The sequence below is a fragment of the Nipponia nippon genome, unplaced genomic scaffold (genome assembly GCF_047370975.1).
Source record: "Nipponia nippon isolate SJK-2023a ecotype South Korea unplaced genomic scaffold, ASM4737097v1 scaffold_4, whole genome shotgun sequence".
NCBI lineage: Eukaryota > Metazoa > Chordata > Aves > Pelecaniformes > Threskiornithidae > Nipponia > Nipponia nippon.
The window spans coordinates 9,064,705-9,087,279 of NW_028262358.1; the positions used below are offsets into that span (position 1 = coordinate 9,064,705).

A 22,575-nucleotide genomic window follows, 5' to 3' on the forward strand; every position below is an offset into this window, starting at 1 on the left:
GACTGTTGCCTCTGTGGATGGTAGCAGCCTGTATGCCTTTTCTCCATGTGAAATATTCAGAAAACAGCCTACAGAGTGGTTTTAGTTCAGAGAAGGTTATACCTCCTTGAGGGGTATATTTCCTTGTCTCAGGAAATTATACTATAATGTAATATAATATAATACAAAAAATAAATTATATTTTATTGTGAAGATGGAACAAATCAGACAAATGAGATGATTCTGAAGAGGGAAACCAGCCTGTGCTATTTCTGCAAATTGCTCCCCCACTTCCTCTGGGTTGTCTTAAAGAAAAGCCAGGGCTCCGAAGCATTGCTTTTTAATTAGTAGAAATCCTTTTGTACTAAATCCTAATTCAGTGCCTTAATGCAGCAGGTCCTGCAGAGCCAGCAAGCTTGCGTGGGAGCACAAACACATGAAATCTTTTTCTCTGGCATCCCTCTAAGTGAGGGCTGGCTTCTGTTCATAATTATTTTATGTGGTGACAAGCTCGGGGTTTGCAGTCGCAAGCAGAGAGGCAGGGGTGGTAATGGAGGAAGGCATAATGACAGGTGATTGCTCTGTTGTCTCCATGGCATCACTGAGCCTTATCTTAGAGGTATCAAACAGTGTGCTTATACCTTCTGTAACTCTGTTGAGATACCTGGCGCCACTAAGTACATCTAGTGTGGGTCCTACTTAATCGCTGTCCTCTTTCCAGCTTATTTTGTATTAGGTTTTTTCTTTCTTTTCAATCTGCTCTGCTTTTATTAAACCTGCACGAGTAATGGAAACACATGTGTAAATGAAAGCACCTACTAATTCAGTATTTTATCACTTGGTACCTTTAGTTAAAGAGTTAGCGTTCATACAAGTAGATTTTTAGAAACATTTGCCTTTTCAGGGCACATTGCCCCATCCTGCTCACTATGAATTGGTATTAGGTTTTCAGGGTTATAATGAAGCAATATAGCTGTGAAGAAAATAGCTTTTAGCCCCCATCACTTGGATCCCAGTTTCATCTCAGCCTTAGACACCTCACTGAGCCCTGTCTTTTGAGGCTCCAGCTTTAATTAACAGAGACAGAAGGACACCTCCAAGAATGACTCAACTGACCTAAGATCTGATTTAGCGTTTGGATGAATTTCTCCTCTGTTGATTTTAACTGACACTACATGAGTTACTGCGACACAGCGGTGTAACTCCTGTATACATCGTCTTAATCAGAATGCCAAAGCCACACATGTAGAAGTGGTTCTCTGAGTTACTAGATTTATTTAATAACCATGCATTTTTTTTTTTCAAGAAAATGACTAAGGAAATGTTAGGGGGTTTGCTGCCTTCTTGCTGCACCTCAAGGTGTACTCAGTTCATGTTTCAAAGCATTCCTCTTTGATCAAGAGGGCTAGATTTTAATCTTTTTTTTTTTTTTTTTATTTTGAATTAAATGCTGGGACTTATGCTGTCTTGGTTCCAGGTGTTAGGCTAAAGAGTACAAAAAGAATATGCCAAACTTGATAGCACTTCTGCAAGGTCTAGGAATATGTTAGCACATATTATAACAACAATTGCAACCGTCAGTGATCTCCTTTAGGAGCGCTCTTTTACATGGGTACGAATAAGATGATTATGGTCTGACCTTTGTGGTTCCTGCCTCTGAAGATATTTGTGTGTCTAACTTTTCTTGTTTTCTGCAGTGCTTAGTTAAATGTTTTTGTGGGTTTACTGGTCATAAAGGAAAGGATCTCTAAAAAACTATGGCGACTTGTGTTTCATAACCAGTATTTTTATATCTTATACTTCAACCAGTCTGGTCAGTTTAGTGGCTTTTTTGCCATTTAGTTTTTCTTGCCAATGTATTTATTTATCACTTACTTATTGCAAGGATAATCCCTGAAAGTAGATTGCTCTACAAATCGTTTTTGAGAACCTCAGGAGTGTGCTGAAAGCACACAACCCCAGATATTTTTCTCCCAGCAAATCTCTTTGGGAGGAAAGGCTATCTAATACTCCGAAAATGCCCTGGAGAAAAATTTGAAGAATAAGTGTGGTTGAGGCCTGCATCCTCATTTTATCTAACGCTTGTAGCTTGGAACAGTGACGTATTGGGAATTAGTTAAGTAATTTTAGCTTCTAATAACAACAATGTTTTTATATTGGTGGCTATGAAAAAGAAAAGTATGGCAGGGAGATCCATGACACTAATGATACCTGAATCTTTTTTATGCAGATTCTCAGGTATCTAAAACATGTTCAAGCTGTAGCTTTCCTCCAGATAGGACGCTTCTGGGTGCTCTCTCCCACATAGCCACTGTAGTAGTCCTTGAGCTCTCTACATCTTTGCAAATTTTGACTGAAATCAGCCACAGGTTTAGAATTTGCAAATGAATGACACGGACACAAATCATGTGACTTCATAATCCTTATCTATCATCAAAACAAGGCTAAAAAAATCTTTGTATCTGTGGTTAAGAATGTTGAGCTAAAGATGTAAAAATTAACCCTTCCAGGTAAAGAAAGCTGTGCAACAGGAAGGCTTCAGCAGAAAGAAGCGAGGCTATAGAGACATCAATGACATCGATATCAACATGAATGATCCTTTATTTACGAAGCAATGGTACCTGGTAAGTTTTGAAAGAAAATCACGGTAATCATAACTAAATAACTGGCATTCAAGCCCTTTTGTGCTGTTGCAATGTTTTGCAAGAGTTCTTTCCAAATATGTCACAAGAACTTGGGAATGGATCCGAGGCTCTGTCCTGTTGTTTTTAACTGTACCTCTTTTATGCTGGGAAGACCCGGCACATTTCAAGAGCTAAATTTCATTTCAGTCAACGGAAAGATCCTTAGAAGGCTTGAAAGAGAACTGTATTGGTGTCCTGTGGGCATTCCTGGTGTGCTGATGTGACCCCTAAAACTGCATATGAATCATGTCTTTGAGCTGTTGCCAGGTAAAATATTGTTATAGAATTATAACAAAAAGTTTTAGTGCACTGGCTAGGAAAAGTTGAGGTTTTTCTTTTCTTATGGAAATTTGAATATTAATTGGTTTTCTATCAAAAGCAGAACAGCTGAAAACTGATGAATTTTGGCTTAAGCTACTGTCAAAAGAAATTAATATTTTGCTAAATTGTTTCATTTTTAATGTGTCATATTTTATAGGGAGAAGCCTTTAGTCATAAAAGAAAAATTAAATTTTTATATAAAAGTAGCCAAAATGATATTTTTCTATTTAAAAAGTTGATAAAGTAATTTTGGTCAATTTTAACGTTGCCACCTATTTATGATGAAATACTTAGTAAATGCAGTACTGACTTGTTAACTTAAGAAGGGTCTTTTTGCTTAAGAATAGTGTTTCTTGTGCTGTTTCCTTTTAATCCATTTCTTATGTTTTATGAATCCATCCAATATGGCTGGGGTTTTGGTTTTTTTTTTCCCCTAAGACGAGTTTTCAGATGAATGAGGGCACATTAGCATGAATGGGACTTCATCCTTGATGAGATCATAAACTAAAGTGTGGATTAATTCACTTCTTTCTGGTACTTCAATCAAATGTTGCAGTGATAAAAATAACAAAATTGTTATGAAGCTATAAATTTTTTAAATTATGAAGTACGCTAAAATGTGTTTTGAAATAAGATGTGTCTGACGCAAAATGGAAAAAAATTCTGGATCAGCAAAAGCCATATTATTTTTCCTACGGGACTTGAGAAATCTTCAAGTGTTGTTGGTGAACATGAGTAATGCCAGAAGATACTGGGGATTGCCCATACTGCAGAACCATAGACTCACACACAAGGCTGGAAAGGACCCTTGAAGTTCATCTAGTGAACTTTCCTGCTTAAAGAAGGGCTAACTTGGTTATCAAAGAAGTTGTTTCTGGTACTAAACCCAGTGGTCGTGAATTTCAGTAGATCCCTGCTTTCAAGAAGAAAAAGTTTCCTGCTCATAAAAAAGTTTTCCGTAAAATCCATTGGTCTAACTTTTGCCTGGATTGACCCACTGCCCTGACATGCTTAAGTAGAAAAGTCCTTTTTTGGGTCCAAAAGGTTCAGTGTTTAATCAATCTTGTAAACCACGAAGAAGTGAATTTACTCAGGGTTGGTTTTTGTTTGTTTGTTTTACCATTGCATTGTTGGAGTTGATGTGATTATGTACAGATGTGTACTCCAAAGCAAATGGGATATATTTTACATACCAAAGATACATGCAAAGATATAAAGCAAAATTCAGTGGCTGTGGAAGTGTGTCTATCAAGTAAAAAAAGCTATTCTTCCTTTTTCACTGATGTATTAGATTAACACTGGTCAAGCAGATGGGACTCCTGGACTTGACCTTAATGTAGCTGAAGCATGGGAGCTGGGATACACGGGGAAGGGAGTTACCATAGGAATTATGGATGATGGTAAGTGAAGACTGCATGGTAATTAATTTAAGTAGCTTTTTCCATGTAATCAAAGTAAAAAAAAGATTAAAAAGTAATAATGGATTGCTTATAGTGGTGAGACTACCAGCCTCCATAAAGACTTCAAGATCTTCAGGGAAAATATGTTACAAAGACTTCACTAGGGATACTGAAGCATGGATATCCAAGCATTAAAATAGTTTGCAATTATCGCTCAGGTATCTTCCAGGGCACTCTGTAACGGCCATTAAGCCAAAGGAAACACTCCCCATGACTTCTGTAGGCACTGACTGGGGGATGTAATTGCTGTGCAAAAAGTACTTCAAAAAATGTTTTCTGGGTTACATTATTCTCAAAGTCATACTTGACAGCTGAAATAATTAAACACTTTCATGCTGAATGTCAATAAAGACCTGCATATTAAATATATTGCTAATTTGAGGCTAAGTTCAGGGAAGACGAAGATAAAAGGTGCAGTTGAAGTCGCAGCTGTTCTACTCATGGGTTCCTTGCTGAAGCACAGAAATTCTGTGCAGTCTCTCAACACTTTTCTTTGGGCTAAATTTTGAATGTTTTCCTTTTATGGTGACTGAATAATATTAAAAATAAGTAAATAAAATGTCTGGATCCACATATGTTTTCTAGGGTCAACTGAGATCTGTCCTCACTTACTTCTCTTCCTCATCTGCTTACTCCTAAGACAAGGTTTTTGTGGAAGTAAGAAAGTAGACTCAGACATCTGTATGTTGATGAGAGATCAGTCTCATGTGAGAGATGGTCTCTTATGTGATGTCATGAGAAATCACAATTTCACTGATCCCACAGAGGCAGAACTTTCAGAATAGCTAGGCATGACTGTGTTGGGGATGATGACAAACTATTTTGAGCTTCAGGTGAAATAAAGCTGTTGGCTCATCAGATACAGCTTTTCGAGAAGGGAATGATTTGTTTTATATTCACTTCCAGTAACTCTGGAAGAGAGCACCTGAATAACATGATTCTTCATTGAGACTTTTGTTGTCCATCTACCATTTCGATCAGTAAGGCCCTCCACAGATACAAGGGTCTCTTCATGCATATCTAGTGCTAAGGACCCTACGTAATGGGAGGTAATCATTTAATGAGAATAACCGCGGTAATACGTCATTCTCCTTGCAGATAAAATTGGGCATGTAATAGTGTGGTAGTTGGAGACAGGGGGCAGAGTAACAATCAAAATGTAACATAAGATTGGTGGCTGTTTCTTTGCATGTTTTAACTGGATATGTAATAGGTCAGCTTATCCCATTTGAGTGTAGATCTGCTGCTTCTGTTAAACCATTCCACTGGGATTGTATAGGTAGAAAGATACCATGCATTAGAATAAGTATATTCTGCATCACTGCCCTGTTACAATCTTTAGCACACTAGCAAGGTGTGGAGCCTATGCTCAGGCATTTGCTATAATGGTCTAATCCAACATTAAAAGTTCTCTTTCATACACATAATTCAAAATGTTTGCCTTAGTGATCTCCCCAAGTCTAGTTTAGGTAATTTTCTGTCTACTTAGTTTACAATTTTCAGTGGTTAAAAATACTCCTTTTTATATCCTGTACTGACCCAGTGCTTACTGATCTTGTTAGTTTTGGTATGCTTTGAGATGATAGAACTTGTATAAAGATAAATCGTGATTTAAACTGATCTTAGTAAGTAAATATGATCTAGTCTACAAACCAGGTCAATAAATTTTGTCACTGAGCTCACCTTTTCAATTGGCACCTGAATTTCAACATAAATGATCAAAAACTTCTAGCTGGGACTGCATCAGAAATGGTAAACCAGTTTAAAAGTCCACATTTAAAAACTGGAATCTCACTTCAATCAGTTGCATTATTTGTCATGATCATTTTCCTCTGGTTGCAAAGGAATCTTATTCTGTGATCATTAGAAAATCTTTTTTGAAACTCTTAACCTTTGGTTTCTCTTCTGTCATTATTTTATTGCAGGAATTGATTATCTGCATCCTGATCTTGCATCAAATTACGTAAGTGCATGTTGACCTTTTCTGTACAATGTGGATTTTCTTATTGTTATAGTCCCTCTGCTACAAAATTTTAAATAATGAGTGCAAAAACAGTACGGGTGAACTGCTGATCTTAGAGATGATACATTTCACATTGAAAGAAGCAGAGTGAAAATGGGACTGCCTGTGCAAGGAATGGAAAGGTGACAAGGCTCCTTGTGTAGGAATGACAGTGCTACCTCACGTTAAATAAGCTGCAGCTTGCAATATTGGATTTAGGACAGAAATGAGTAACCTGGGAATTGGCTCTAAATCCTGCTATTAAGATGCAGAATGCACCTGTCACTTGGAGGGCCACGGAGCCGTGGGCTGTGGCAAGGCATGTATTAGCCTTTGAAACCTCCAGGAACAGCTTAATGCCTTTATAACAGATTATTTGATCCAGTGCTTCAAAACATGTGCAGGGCAGATTGTGTGTTCTCAGCGCACGCTGTGTCAATTGATTGTTCCTCAAACCTACCTCAGGCTTCAGACCTTCGGACTAGAGGATTTTTATCTTTCTTAATTCTTCCAGGCTCTCCCCAACCCGTTGACACTAGCACTCCTATCTCCAGGCGTCTACAAGGGCTCCCAGCGCCCATGGACTGTAGGTTGCCTTTGTGGTACACTGCTCTCACACTGTGCGTGCGGCAGTGCGTTGGGTAACGGGTGTCAAGAAGCTGTGCCTCCTTACTGGGGGGGTTGCGGTGTCTCTGCTTTAGGTCTTGCTCTTCTCCTGCAGTCGGTGGCTTCCTCAGGGAAGCCCGGGCTTCTTCAGCTGAGCAATGTGGTTTCGATTGCAATCGCAATTAAATGAAAAGAACAAAAGACAAATGGAAATTTTGGTAAAAACATGAGCCATTCAGATAGAACAGCTCCAAAATGAGAAAGAATAAGACAATTATTGTTACATACTTGCAGTTTGGAAAATAATAACACACAGGATGAAAATCTGTTTGTTGTTGCAAGTAGCAAAGCACATTTAGTAGAGAGTAAATGGGTATAGAAGGTGTTTACTTTGGACAAGGAATTTGGGAAATAGCTGACCACAGGGGTAAAGTGCAGGATAGCCAGTTTCACTCCTTATGAGCTGGCTTAATAACTTGATAGCAGCTAATTAATCCCTGTGCCCTGACTGCAAAGTTCTCTCCCAAGAGGAACAACTCAGTAGGATGTTTCCATAAATTGATAGAAATAAAGACGTTTGTAAAAGGCAGCCTTTTTCTTTGCAGGAATTGTGCTCCGTTTGTATGTTCTAGCATATGATCTGGGCAAAGGATGCGCTCTTTACCCACTTTTCAGCAGCAGGCATGGACAAAGTATGTGGCAATATTCTGATTCTAAAAATCATGTTTCAAGTAAACAAGCAAAAAGTCTGTACACCATATCTGTCATAATGTCAAATAGGAACAGTTCTGTTGTTAACAGTGAACCTAGGATCATGCCCAGAAACAAAAAATAGATTTCTCAGTAATACAGTGTTTTCTCTTTTAATTCTAAAAATATTTTATGTTTGATGGATAAATATTTGTCAGGCTTAGCAGAAATGTATTGTGTTTAGAGTGACAATAGCGAGTACTCTGGAAATTAATGGAAAATGACACAGAGAATGACAGTGCACAGACATGATGCTAGAAATCAGAAAATAGTGGAGCTGGAGAGAAATCTGAGAGTTCAGAAAAGAAATTTTGGGATGAAAATTGGAGAAGAAAAGCTGTCTGGATATGGGGACAACAAACCTTTAATGGCAGTTATGAAAGACTTGTGAGGAGACTGATCTTGAGATGAGAATCTGGAAAAGTTTGTGTAGGAATTACTTTGTCCAAGCAAGGAGTGGTCCGGTAGTGGAGCAGTGATCAGGCTGTGGAGGGACAGAAGATTGTTTGGTCAATGCAAAATGCAGAATTAGGCAAGGCTTGTGCAGGGCAGATCAATAGCCAGACACAGGAGAGAAAAGACTGAGGAACAAGTGATTGGCAAAACAGTCATGAAAGGAGCAGCAGAAACCCCATCTGAAAGATCACAGTCTTAAAGGAGATACCACCCCAATGCTTTTCATACAGAAATACAAAAATATGAGCTATCACATGAAATCTGTGGTTCTAGGCTGTCACAGCATGGGGGGAAAAAAGGCAAAAAAAAAAAAAAAAAAAAAAAAAAAAGCTTGAGTTGGTATACTTAATCTTTTTTGCCTAAGGTTCACTTTTAATTCTGTGCTGAATATACCAGAGGCCACCGCAAGGAAACGTGCTGACAAATTAGCACATTATGTGCAAGGTAACCAGTAAAAGGGTAAACTCGGTAACCAGTAAGAGGTGCTGGCACCTCTTTGCGCAGAGCCGGCTGCAGTTGCTGTGTCTGAGAGGTGGCTGGCTGAAGGGCAAGGTTGACTCCTGCTCCCGCTGCTAAATTCTCCCGTCTCCTCCCTCGCCCAAGTGCAGCACAGCGGTGGCAGGGCTTGGTTCACCTGCACTCCGCCTCCCCTCCTCTCGCTGCAAGGCTGCGCAGGCCTCCTAGAGTTCTGGGAGATCCTGCTCTGACAGCATCTTCTGCGTCTCAGAGACCACAGGGGCATTTTTCCCAGTAGGCAGTAATTTGGGCATGAACTAAAGACAAGACTTAAATTCAGCTGAAGGAAACGTCAGTTTAGACCTAAAAATGCGATGAAACAAGTCTCTTGGGAATGAGTTGTTAACTTGAGTCGGGCTGGCATAGCAATTGCAGTCACCCTTGTACAATTCCTTTACCACACGTTTGGTATTTCACGACATTTGCATTTTGGGGCAGCTCTCTTTTAAGTTATATGGTCTATTTTTAGGAAATTAAAAGCCTACAGCTTATGTTTCTCAAGTGTGTAAATGCCTGCATACCCTGGCAATGTCTGTACATCTTGCTTGGAAAATTGGGAACAATTAGAAATTCTCTCAAAGGTGGTGTGTTTGGCACTGGAGCATTTTCAAGTATAAAAACTTGGCTTTGATTACTCAGTTTAATTTGGCTTTTATGTTTTTGACTTGCTGGTTTTCTTGCTTGAATAGTTTAATGGGGGTTAGCACTTAGACAAAATGGGGGGTCACGGAAGAGAGCGACCTTTCTAAAGAAAAAAACATTTTGTGTTTTCTCCTAAAAACTGCTGAACTATGACCTATCATATGGAGTGCACTCTATCCATATTTTTCTTTGCAGTTTCTGAGCTTTACTGCTTGAATCATCCATTTCTTTTTTTAATGTGCTTCATATACATGGAAAGGAGTGTGCCTGCTCTCCCAGCACCCCCTCCCAGCTCGCTGCAGTATAGCTACTTGCTTTTCTGGGATCAGGGGGTTATGGCAAAGCTGGAATTTTCCATTCTGCACCATGAATGCAGAGAGACTCATTGTGAAACAATCGATACTTTCTTCCAAGCCTTGGAAACCCTGCAGAGGTTCAGCCTTCAGGAAATTATTTTTTTGCCACAAAGAGAACCCTTCATTATGAACTGATAATTAAAAAGCTGAAGCCTAATATACTCCATGGTTTTCTTTCAATTCAGACTGTACATACAAAGCCAGAAATTTTCAGGACTGACCTCTCCAAGATACAGCATCTGAGTGAGAAAGATTCCTATGAGTGAAGTAACAAGGGCTGCATATTAGGTGAACCGTGCTGCTTTGACCCTGATGATCGCCCCACAGAAATCCCAGCTGAGGTAGTTGCCCAAGTCAAACAGAGTTCACCTCTAACTGGTGGCGAGAAAAACGTTGCCCTTCCAAGACAGAAGTGTGTTGGAAGCCCTCTGAAGACCTTGAAAAGCTCCGAGTGTCTCTGCACTGGCATTAATATCAGCCCAGGGGATCCACAGGGAACGTAAAGCCAAAGCATAACAGTCGGGTTCATCCTTCCCTGGCGTCAGCAAATTATTTCAGTTAGCTTTATGAGATCCAGTTCTTATGGCATGATTTTCAAAAGAGCCTGAGACAGTTACATGGCCCTTTCTTACCGCATTTCAAAGGGTTATTGAGCACGTGCACTAGACACTTAATGTCAATAAAGCTTTACTGCTAATACATCAAAGGTATTTTACGGGCAAACTCTGCATGCTGGCCATTGATGCTAGTACCTATTTTTAATTGCAATGTTGAAATAATGCTTACATTATCACGAAATAGGGGACAGAATAAACTGTTTCAGATATTTCAGCGCTAATTGGATTTTAGATTGTTTGGTTTTATTTGGGTTTTTGGTATTGCTTTGGGGTTGGGTTTTTTGCTAATAGATTTTCTAAAATAAGCACTACCATAACAATTAAAAATTATCAACCAAAAAACTGGGATAAATTTACCAACATCCTTCTACTAACACTGAAAATCTAGTAAGCACACGGTTTGATGGATGCTGTTAAAGTAGATCGTGGCAGAAATTTCATCAAGAAATTGTTGAGACAAAATGAAACCTCTTTTTCGCCAGGATAGAAGGATGGATCAAGTGTTTCAATGCCAGGCTGACTGATGCCTTAGCAACCGAAACTGATGGCCTTCTGTTGGGCTGTTTATGCTGCTCGGCTGGCTTCTGACAGCTAGGAGGCTGGTTTTAGCATTTAGAAGATGATCATTCAAGACGTGCAAGGCAATGAAGTTTCACCGGCATAAATTAGAAGTTACTGGGAAGAAAATGAAGTTACCTGTTTCAGAGTTGGTGATTTTTTTTCCTGTTATTCTGTGCAGGATCAGCTTCTGGGCTCACCTCTCTGTTCTGTGCAGTCTGGTTTTTTTTTCTCTGAACATATGAAAGGCTAAAAAAAGAGATGATGCCTCCTCTGATAAGATCAACCAGGCAAATGAGGTTCTCTGTGTACCTGGAAGGCTGTGCTGGGTTTACCACATACAGAAAATGCTTCACATCTTGGAAAACATAATGGGGTCCCGCAAACAGTCCTCTCCTCCTCCCCTGCTCCTGACAGTAACTGTTCTTGCAGGTACTTGTTACAGTGGAGCTCGTGTGCTGCAGTCTAAATAAGATGGCTGTATAGTTCCTCTTCTCTGCCTTATAGCTACTTAATATGAGCACTGCTAACGGGAGAGAGAAGCCGTGGAGCTGTGTAAAGGAGATGTCAGTGTCTTCTTACTTCGTGAAAGATAAAAATGTTTTGTAATCATAGATGTTATCAAAGCTTTCTAGCTTTCAATTCAATTAAAAAGATGGAACAGCAAAAAGAATTTGAAGATTGTTTCTCCTCTGGATCATTTCATATGGCCAGAGAGCATAGAAAGAGGCTTTTTCTGCAAAGGAGGTTGCAACTTGTGAAAGAGAAGTGATTGCCTTAAGAAGAGATTCTTTGTGTCACATAGAGAGCTGTGTTTGCAGCTGAAAACTGGATTTCTCACACTGAAAGATGTCATGCTAACTGCTTTGCTCAAGCCCGTTATGAGAGATCTGGACCCTGAATGTGCTTGGCAAGTTCTGGGGCTTGGTGCTTAGCACCATCTATACAGCTGGAGCTGGCACTGCTCCGCTGATGTTGGCCTCTTCAGGGGGATGCACTGATTTATACTGGCGATAAAATATCCTCAAAGCACAATTCCTTTGGAATCAGAAAGATGCTAACATATTGTAGTGGCGTTTGCCCGAGATTGTTTTCAGAGCAATGAATGCTGCAAAAAGTTTCCAGCTTTATTCTATATTAGAACTACCTGAAAGGGATAATCTTCAAGTTAAATGCATGCCGGGTGTGCAAGCAGTGTGAGATGGTGCCAAAGACGCTCGCTTTGCAAGCTAAAGACCACACGTTGTCCGCAGCATTTATTTTTCTCTATAATCAATGTACTTAATTAATCAGCTGCACACTGAGAAAGTGCAAGGTGGCTAATAGCTTTAATCATTAAGCAGTGGTATTAATTTTCACTTAAAGCATTATCTGTGGAAAGTAAATTAAGATTGTTGAAATGAGAAATGCACAGGGGTGAAAGAGAGCAGATAAGGACATTACTGCATCAGTTCTGGCTGGTGCTTTTGAAATTGGCTTGTGCCTCTCTCCAGGACTTCTCCAAGAAAGTTTTTGGAAATATTTTCTTCTTTTATTTGGACAAGAAAAGTAGAGGAAAGATGTTAGTCCTCACTGTTTGCCATGGAGTGACCTGGCATTGCTTTGTTTTGGTTTTTTATCTCCCTTTCTGCAGACCAATTAGCTTTTGGAACTGGCCAGAAATCTTCCATTAGAACAATATTTTTGCTAGAGAAGATGAGTGTTTTATAAAATCAAAGTGTCCATGGGAAAATAAAAGTGAAATATTTTTATTTTTGATCAGTTCAATCTCATTTTAAATATTTGATCTCTAGAACACACTGAATTAAAACGGCAGCAACAAAATCCCACTCTGGTGCACGGTCCACTTGGGAGAACAGGGTCAGACACACAGTCCCCTGGAGGCAGTGCGCACCATGTAATTTTAAAACCAGTTTCAACAAAATTAAATAAAGAGCTGCTGTTTCCCCACAGTGAAAATACCACATCTTGGGTTGAAAAAGACAAAAACATTTTTGAAGTTTTTTCCATTTGGAACCTTTTTTTTTTTGTTTTCTGTTTTTCAGAGAATAGTTATTTTAACTGCTCATACTGTTTAAGACACTAACCAGTGTTGAAATCCCTGAATATCCATCAGTATTGAAGTGGAAATTAATTAAAATTCATGCTGTAGTTACATTTTGGCTACCAAGGTATCACCAGGGAAGTCTGAATGAGATGGTGCATGTGGGGAACACTAGTCCCTCATAAAGCCTCATCAAAATTTGGCAGGTGTTAGGGAGAGACTTTCAGGCCCTGTTATGATTTTGATTTTGGGAAGGAGAGTCTCAAACCCCCTGTTAACTAGTGGGCATGCAACTGGTTTTAGAAGGAGAGTTTCGGCCAAGCCCTTTGGATAAGCCAAACTTGCAGAAGAGGGGAGCAGAGGTACCAGGAGTTTGCTTTTTTCTGCAAAACCATAATAGCCTAAATAGCGTAGATAAAGATGCAGATGACCTCCAATACTTTAAACACCTCTCCTTCACTGTGCCTGTAAATTAATTTGGTTCTTTTGAAACGAATTCAATTTTTTCTGTCCTGGCACTTCATCTTGACACAGTTGTTTGCTTTGCATTGTTTGATTTTAGTTGTATGCATTTATGTTCTCCGTATTAATATTTTACTTCTCAGTAGCTATGTAGGTGGTTAAGATATTTTTAAACGCCTGCCCTATTTCAGTTTGCTTTGATTTAAATATAATGTTCCTCATTTCTGTTGCATTCCCAACAGAAGCAATAAGCATAATGAACATCTCTTACCAGAAAACAGAATAGCAGTGCACGGTGTCTAATAAAATACTGGATTCATTGAAGTCAATGGTAGCTTTTCCATTAAGTTCAGAGCAATCAGAAATTTGGCAGATCATACAAATAACAGGTTTGTAATGTTTTTTCTACTGTGTATTCCTTTTTTTTAATCATCACAGTAAGAAGCATAGGCTTCCTAGCTTCAACTGAGCAAACAATGATACCAAGAGCTGTGGAAACCTGACTGCCTGCGATAACATGTTTTACTGTAGAACAAGAGCTTTTATTTGATGAAACTTCAGCCTCTTCCAGTGCTGAGTAGCTGTTGTTTGGTGAAAGTTAAATGCATATGGTAGCGCATACCTCAGTCACACGGTCCCTGTGCTGTCCTTACTCATAAGCTTTGATGTAGATTGGGGATCATTGGAAGTGTTCTGCAGGCAGGTTGTGGTCTGGATTTTATTAAAGGAGGTGAATCTTTCTTTGAATATGTACAAAGGAGAACACAAAGGCTGTGCTGTGTTCAAGGACTTCATAATTTCAATGCTAGCACGTGTTTTTTAGAATTACTTCTTGTGAGAAACAAAAGCACTTTAATTCAGTGGCCCTTCACTCAGTTGCAGAATTAGTGAACAGTGATACCATGTCTGACTGATGTAATTGTGAATCTTTCTTTCAGTCAGCTAATGATGTGTAGGACATTTCTTAAATTTATGCATCCACTAAGTTACTGTGAAAACATTAGCTATAATCAAATATACTAATCTTTAAGAGAAGAACCTGGAACGATCATGTACTATTTAAAAGCATAAACACTTGCAAAATGTAATATGTGTGGATTTACATGAGAATGTTCTGAAGATCCCAGCTTCTCTCCCTGAAATTTTGGATGTAGCTGTCCATAGATTTTGCTGATTCCACATGGAATAAACAATGCAAACTTTTTAATTAATGCAAAAGCATATAAATTGGTCCATTAAAATCCCTGAGAACCCAGCATGTCTTGACAGATATTAGTCACATTATTAATACTCCCCTGGAATGCTCTCAAACTATACTAATGAGGTCAACATGCAACTGGAATAAAACAGAGTAGATCTTAAAGACCTTCTAACTCTAAGGCATGTAAGTCAACCTGTGTTTGCTTTTTGTGACAAAAGAAACGTAGGTAATAGTTTGCAGAGTCTCTTCTCTGAAATGTTCGCTTGCTTTTGATTCACCTACAATGTCATTTTTATGTGTCCATTCATCGTCTTCCGTATTCATGCAATTTAGGTGAAACACCAGTCGAGCAGTTGTTAATAGGTTCTTCTCTTGTCAGCTGAGAAACCTTTCAGAAGAAGGAAAATACCCAACCGCTTTCCTGCTTCATCTGTTCTTACTTTCAGTTCCTCTGTATCACCAGAATAGCTCTCCCTGTCCTCCCCGCTCCATAACCACCATGGACGAGGTCTGTCTGTTGTAGCTAACTCCCCAAAACGTCTAAGCCGCTTTGATTTCCCTCTTCTGCAAAGCCGCAGTTTGCTTGGTTTGTCACAACATGATTGGTGTAACCCATTAAAGTGGGCACCCTTGACATCCTGCCAAGTTTGTTTTATGAGTGGCATTATAACCGCATGTCCACTATTCCGGCACTGTGCTGTGAGCGTTGCTGATAACTGATCCATTTTTAATGACTCTGACTGCGATGCCTGTTGCAGTCACGGAGAGCCATGTCGGTGCCAACTCCCGGTAACCACACGCAGCAGCAGGGAAGCGTTTGCTCTCCCAGAACAAGTGGCCGCTCTTCACCCAGACCATGTCGTGCTAAACAGCTGGGTTCAAATGACTGCGAAGTTTGTATTGCAAACTCTGAGCTGTAGATTTTCTTCCACCAAGGGATAAAATTGTCCTTTATCCACCATGTGATGCTAAAGAAAGAGACCTTTGTATGATCTGAATCCTGCCTACTGTGTTTGGTGGGAGAGCCCGTGGCAGATTTTGGTGGGCTTTGAGAAGAGCAAGAGGGCTTAGCTCCCCTTCTCTTCCAGCTCATCCCTCCAAGAGGCTGTAAGTGCTGGCTGCCATCAAAACACTGCAAACACAACCTTTACTGCAGCTCAGCACCCCGCACATATTTGATGTACTGACGAACTTGTCAGTTATTCCTTACAGGAATATAACTAAGAATAATGGACCTGAACCTCATTTCTCTGCTGCCAGCTTTATACCTCTATTACTCTCTCAACTTCAGTAGGTCACACTAATACATAACCAAAGTATATGAAGGGGGAAAAAATCCACGTATTGGAGAGGGAATGTGGGCCAAGTTTTTAATAAAATGGAATACTAAAGCTAGATGAAGTGTGTGTTCACAGTGTTTTTCAGTAAAAGTCATTGCACTCTTTGTATTTGCTATTATGATAAAATAATTCAATGGCTCATATATCTAGCCACTCAGATGCCAATTTTTTCTCCCCCCCCCCCCCCGAGTTAAAGAAATCAAGGAGTTCATTCCATAGTCTGAAGCTTTAAAGCTTTACATTTGCTGCTTGCCCTGAAAATCTTTAATAGTAACTAGTTGTTTAATTTATATTTATTTTATTAATTGAATTGTCTTAGCAATGTGCCTCCCTGTGAACATTCAGTACCCTTTCAGTGTGTTGCAGGTACAGCTTAAAAATTCTTGTGTATCCTCTCTGAAAATTAAGGAATGTTTGGCTGAGCAGAAATAGGTTTCATTTTTTTGTAGGTTAACTTGCTTTTGCCTTCAGAGCTCTGGCTCTGAGTAATGAACAACTGGTGCTGTGCTTCAGGTTTCCTCCACATCAACCTGAACGTTGTGGAGCAGGCTAAGAATGCCAAGAGGTGAATTGTGAAGCAGCCTCTTTGTTATAAGCGTAAGTTCATTTGGCTGCTTGCTTTTTAATAATAGTCTTATGCCTGCCTCAACTTCTTCTGCTTTTTCCTATGTCAGGTGAAGACGCGGGGAAGAAGAAACGGAGGGTATTTCAATAAGCTAGTTTTAGTTATAAAACTTTGTTAGGAAAAAAAAAAATTCTCCATTTCTTAAAAAAATCTGCCCGATCTAAATTTTCTCTGAGTCTCTGTGATTCTTCGTTTTGGTCCTATTTGACTGTGGACCTCTGAGCCAAGCATTAGCAAACAGCCACAGAGACTTAGATGGCATTTAGCTGGATGCATTTGGACTTCCATTTGGTTTACTATACTGGGAAAACATTAAACAGTCTTGGTACCCAAGAATGGACTTCATAATTTCCTCTCTTTTTTGAAGCTTGAAAAAGTTTGTGCTTAGATCTACCCGTGTGGTATGCGGCGCTGATATACCGCCCAGGTGCCTTATCCCTATGTGAAATAGTTTGTTCAGCTGCAGCTTTCCTTTTTGAAGATGCTCCCATGCTGAAGAGCACCCAGCCGGCAGTGTAACTTGTGTTGGTTTTCTCATTTTGTCTGCAGGGGGATTAGGAAAGAAATTAGTGGGGAAAAAGTAAAATAAGAGGTTGTGTGACACCCTAGTGCCAAGTGATATGTAGAGATCATCAGTTACTTGACAAAGGAAATCTGTCTAATCTAGAAAAAGAACACAATGCAAGATGATCTCAGTGAAGCAATTTTTCTTCATAACTGTTACTTTAAAAGTAATGCTACCTTAATGAAGATAAATAGAAAGGTTAACAGGAGACCCCGTGTCTTTCTCAGCTGCGTTTTTGTTTTTTTGTTTTTAAACCTAAGCAGTGAAAAAGTTTCAGCTTTGCAAAACAAGCCGCTGCATCAGAGGTGAGACAGTGAACATGCCTTCCTATGAACTCTAATAACGGGATTATTGGAATTGTTACCACTTGTTGCCTGAAATATTTCTACTGTTAGAAATTAAGCAGTAGTCACCTGTTGTTTGTAGTATTATTCAAGTATTATTTAGGACCCAGCACACTTCTCTGCTTCATCCATTTCAAATGATGCTCTGATGTGTTATTCTGTGACTGTTTTGAAAAGGAGGATGGCAGAAAAGTGTGCTGCTGTCTTATTCATTATTCAAGATCTGGCTGGTGTTGTCTGGCTGAGTATTTTCACTTTTATGATGTACCTGTAAGAACTGGGTAAAAGGCTTATGTTTCTGGAGGGAGATGATGATATTCACCAGCAGGGACTTCAGTCTGTAAGGTTAATATTTTTGAACGTAGCCCATTACTTTGTGGGTATACTCTCGGTGTTGACAAGGTCTTGCATGCAGCTCTGAATTTGCTGGATAGTGATGTAGGACATGTAAATTAGTTCATGTAGAGGTAGAGCTGTTTAAGAAGTTGCAGGGTTTTTTCATTTCCATTTAAAAAAAAAACAAACACAAACCACAACAAAATAGAACAGCATGCTTCCCATGGCAGAGAGGAGGGGGCTTACTGTATGACTACTGACGTAGCAACAGCACCTCTGTTTTTCATTAATGACCTTTAAGCACCCCTCCTAGGCAAAATATCACGTTGCCTCCTTTTTTTGCCTCCTGGTGAGCATATTCCATTTTCTTAAGCTTGTGTGTACAAAACTGAATTTCATTTTCTACCACATGACGTTCAGTGTTATTTTAGTACAGTTTCTCCAAGATGTTTTATGTTGTAATTTGAGCCCAGGGGTTTGCTCGCTCTTTGGATCAGTAAAGAAATCAAACAAGCAAAAGGTATCTTTCTGCCTCAGATCTCTGAGGATTTGCAGTTGCCTGAAGAGGGTAAGACCAGATGCCACCTGTGTTAAAAATGTTTCTCTTCTTTTAAAAGATACAAATCTTTGGGCTAAATTCACCAGTGCTTTAACGTCATGAATAGAATCAGACTGTAACCAACGGGATATGTGTCTTTAATTGTTTGTCTCCTGGACTAGCATGTGAGCATAGGCACATTTCCCGAGTTACGGAGAAAAAAAGAAGTATATGTGAATTACTCTTCAGAGGCTTGTAAAGCCCTATAAAAATTTATGGGCTTGCTGCATTATTCAAGGTACATAATTTTATTACAGATCTGAGCAACACACGGGACAACTGATTTATTGTTATTGTCATATTTTACATAATGAATGTTTTACACGGAAGATTTTACTGCATGTATTTTAAAAAGTACAGGGCAATTCTTTGGAAAACGCCGGTCTAAGCTTATGTTTAAGGAAAGCAGAATTTTATACACGGGCAAAAGCAATCTATTTGTGTCGTGGTATACAAGCCATTACTTAGTAAATGATTGAAAGAATCTTATCATCTGATCCAGTACTCTTCTGTTAGCATGTTATTTGGAGTAGATGCTAGAAAGTAGAAGTAAGAGATATGCCTTAAAATACACTACCATTCCTCTCTGTAATAGCATTTTTATTATATAATAGGCATTATTTATGAGTAATTGCATATAGATGGTGACTGATAAACATCAGGTTCAAATCGCTTTGCAACAGCGAACTGGTTTTGATTGAACACGGGGGATAGGATTCATCTCGTTCTAGCACTGTATGCCTAATGACTAGTCTAAGGCTAGACTGCAGTCTGTTACCAGTGCCTAAGACTGGTGGCTTGAGTTGCTACCCGGAGGAAAAAAACAGGCAACTACCTTGGATATTGAAAACCAAATATTAGACCCTTCAAGTCTAAGAGACGTAACTGCCAGTAGACTAGTTTGGCATTAAAACTGGAAACTGAATCACCTGAATTGAAAAGCAAAATGTTTTCATTTCAGTGTGCTGTTGGAGATCCTCATCTGCACTGGCTTTGGTTGCCACCTCTGGGGTTCCTACCCTGATTAAATCTCCATATTAGCAATACATTCCCTCTTACTGCCTGCTGGGGAGTCCAGCCTGTGGAGGAGAATGGCAGACTACAGATTTTAATATTCACTTCCCAAAACACGAGATGAAATATTTTAGCTATCCACTGAAGCAGTTCCCTTTTTGGCCCAGTGTTGAAATGGATTTAATTTGTCGCTGGTTTATGCTTTAAAAAAAAATTAGAAAAGGTTGAGGCTTAGATATTTGGGGATTTGATCTTTAAATTAGGAACTTGAAGCAGTCCATTTGTAGTTGTCGCTGCTGTTTCATTACCCATTCCGCTGCTTCCATAGTGTGGGCGGAATATTCCTTCATGAAGCTGAAACTCGCTGTCTTTTCTCAAAGACCCTAATGAAGATAAATTGTGCAGTCAGCAGTTGTTTTCTTTCCAAGAATTCTTCTTAATTTTGCACTTTGTGGATGGTTCCTGCTGTATTAGATATCTTTTTCCTTTGAGTGCAGTGATCCAAAATCAAGCAAATAAGAGCTACAGGATGTGGAAGAGTACTGCTCAACTTGGTTTATAGCCTGCCTAAAGCAACCTTTCCATAAGCTGACATTTGGTTAGCTTACACACAGCAGAACTGCAGTCTGCTGTAGGGTGGCTGAATCATTCGTGCTGGAATCCCTTTGCCTGTCACTGCTCTGGACAGGAGTGGTACATCTGCACAGCTAGAAGGGCTTTTCCATCCATAATTCTTTGCACAAGGGAATTCTAGAGTCAAGGGCAGTTGATAGCTACCACAAGGTGCTTCCACGTCTGATGATGTCCTGAAAAATCAGCCTCACCAGACCCCCTTTGAGCTTAGGGTCTATGTAAGTAGGAATGCATTTCTTCCAGATGGGGAAAAAAACCACAGCTGACCCATGACTGAGTTTAAGTTCTCATCTGTAGAATATTTTTAGAGTGAAAACAGAAGTTCTGACTGAATAAGGAGCTGGCAATATATTGAACTAGTTACATTTAATACTGAATTAGACCATACCTACCTGAAAGAAACGATCTGAAATCACTGGAACTAAGCTTGGTGATTTGCAGTCTGCATAGTTTCCAGGCCATGTCTAGTCCAAGGCAGTAGCGTAAGAAAATTTCTTTAATTTGTGATTGAAATGCATTTCTCTCCAAAGGTTGCCAAGCTAGACTCTGTGATGGAGTAGGTTTTATCTGCTGATCCAATTACTCAGAATCATTGTTTCTATTTTGACTTTACCATAGGATGTGGTTTTCCAGCTTGTCCTGCTAGGAGTAGATACTATGCTCGTTAACAAAGAACAGGACTGGATCTTCTGTTGACAAGTTAATTTCTTTTTACTGCCTGTTTTGGATGAAACCTGGCCCTTTGTGCAAATCCTTGCCACAGCTCCCCTGGGCACTGAAGAAGCCAAACTCCCACTGTTGCATTGAGCTGGGATGTCTGTGCCACATGGCTTCTGCCAGGCAAACTGGGTGAGGCCCAAAGTCTTCTAGCTCAAGATCCTGCCTCCAACAGCAGCCAGTCGTGGATGCTTGGGGAGCTGTATGCTCACCAAGTCAGAGACTGCGTGGTATCTACCTGATTATGGCTTTCCAGCCTCTAGCATTCACTGTTTTGTGGACTGTTGGAGAAGGAGGAAGCACAGCATCTAATACCCCTTCCAGATTTATCTTCTGTTAATTTGTCTAACCACTTTTTGGTTTCATTCAGGCTTTTAACCTCTGTATTGCTGGGGGGCAATGAATTTTGTAACTCATTACATGTTCTGAGGAAAAGTGCTACTTCTTGTTTTCTGCTGCTTCTAAATCTCCCCTCTGATAATTTCTATGGATTCCCACTAGTTCTTATATTATGAGAAGTAGTAAATAATAACTCCCTGTTCGCCTTCTCTGTGCTATTCATGATTTATAGACCACTGTCAAATTCCCCTTCTTTCCCTGGCTGAAAAGTAATGTTCTGTTTACTCTTAGCTCATACAAATCTATGCCATTCAAAGTACTGTATAAGCAGTTGTGGTAATTACAAGAGGTAAATTAAACATACACCTGGGCACAGAGACTTAGAAGAGCTGAGAATTTGTGGCTGTAGCTGACGTTATTGGAAGACATCTTCAGGCTGAAAATCAGAGCCTTAGTTCAGAGATATGAAGAGATCAATAAGGATACTCGCGAAGGGATTCAGCTGTATCTGAGCTGGAGAACAGCATCAGACCGTGTGATAGGCATTCAGCAGATCTCTGCTCCATTCAGATGCTGCAAAATATTATTATCCCTGCTGAATATAAGCAACCAGGCTTTCTGAAATGATCACCCCAAAAAATTACTGTACAGTAACTTGAAAGATACTTAGTTTTACCCTCCAAGGATCAAGGACAAGGTTGTCCCTGTTTTGTTCTGGCATAAGAGTCTTTGAGAGTTAGGGGTTTTGAATCCAAAACCTAAAGACTTTGGTGCTACCGATGGACTGTCTATTCCTGTACCCCAGGAACCGAGAATCTGCTGAAGGGGAATGTTTTTAGGAGCAAAGCTATTCATACTCGAGTCTCAAATTATCTTCAATAGCGTGCTCAGCCAAATCTGAAAAAAGAATACAAGTACACATTAATTAAGAATTAACATAATTCTGTTCCTTGAGTATGGTGTTTATTAAAATATAAACTCTGTGAACATACACTTGAGAGGAAGCTTCTAAATATTTTTAAAAGCTTAATTTTCAGTCACCCTTTATTTATTTTTTCATTAAGAGAGAAGAAAGAAGATGGCACTTGACTTTCTGAAACTTTCCATTTGCTTCTCAGATATAGCATCAAAAAGTTGCTGAGTGTCCTTAACTCTGCTGATGGGGCAAAATCAGGAATGATTTAGATTTATATGAAAAGCAGAGGCATGGGATGACATTCTTCAAAAGCGCCTGAAAGCCGCATTTGTTCAGACAACTACAGGGCCAAGAAAATCTGCAAAGGGATTTTCAGGCGTATGTGCTGACCACTAATGCAGATTTCACATTTGAATTTTGAGAAACTTATATTCTTAGGCATTGAAACGCTTTTAGAAATTTGACTGTTTGTTGTAGTACCACAAATGAGTTTT

General features: G+C 39.5%; 1 protein-coding gene across 1 annotated transcript in view; it reads left to right on the plus strand.

Annotated features, from left to right (window-relative positions):
* PCSK2 (proprotein convertase subtilisin/kexin type 2) overlaps nucleotides 1–22,575 on the plus strand; it is a 107,644-nt gene that overhangs the window by 49,485 nt on the left and 35,584 nt on the right. Inside the window, exons 3-5 of the mRNA XM_009476218.2 lie at nucleotides 2,490–2,603; nucleotides 4,276–4,384; nucleotides 6,370–6,407. Coding sequence (XP_009474493.2) covers nucleotides 2,490–2,603; nucleotides 4,276–4,384; nucleotides 6,370–6,407 — 261 coding nt within the window. The remainder of the gene's footprint in view (nucleotides 1–2,489; nucleotides 2,604–4,275; nucleotides 4,385–6,369; nucleotides 6,408–22,575) is intronic.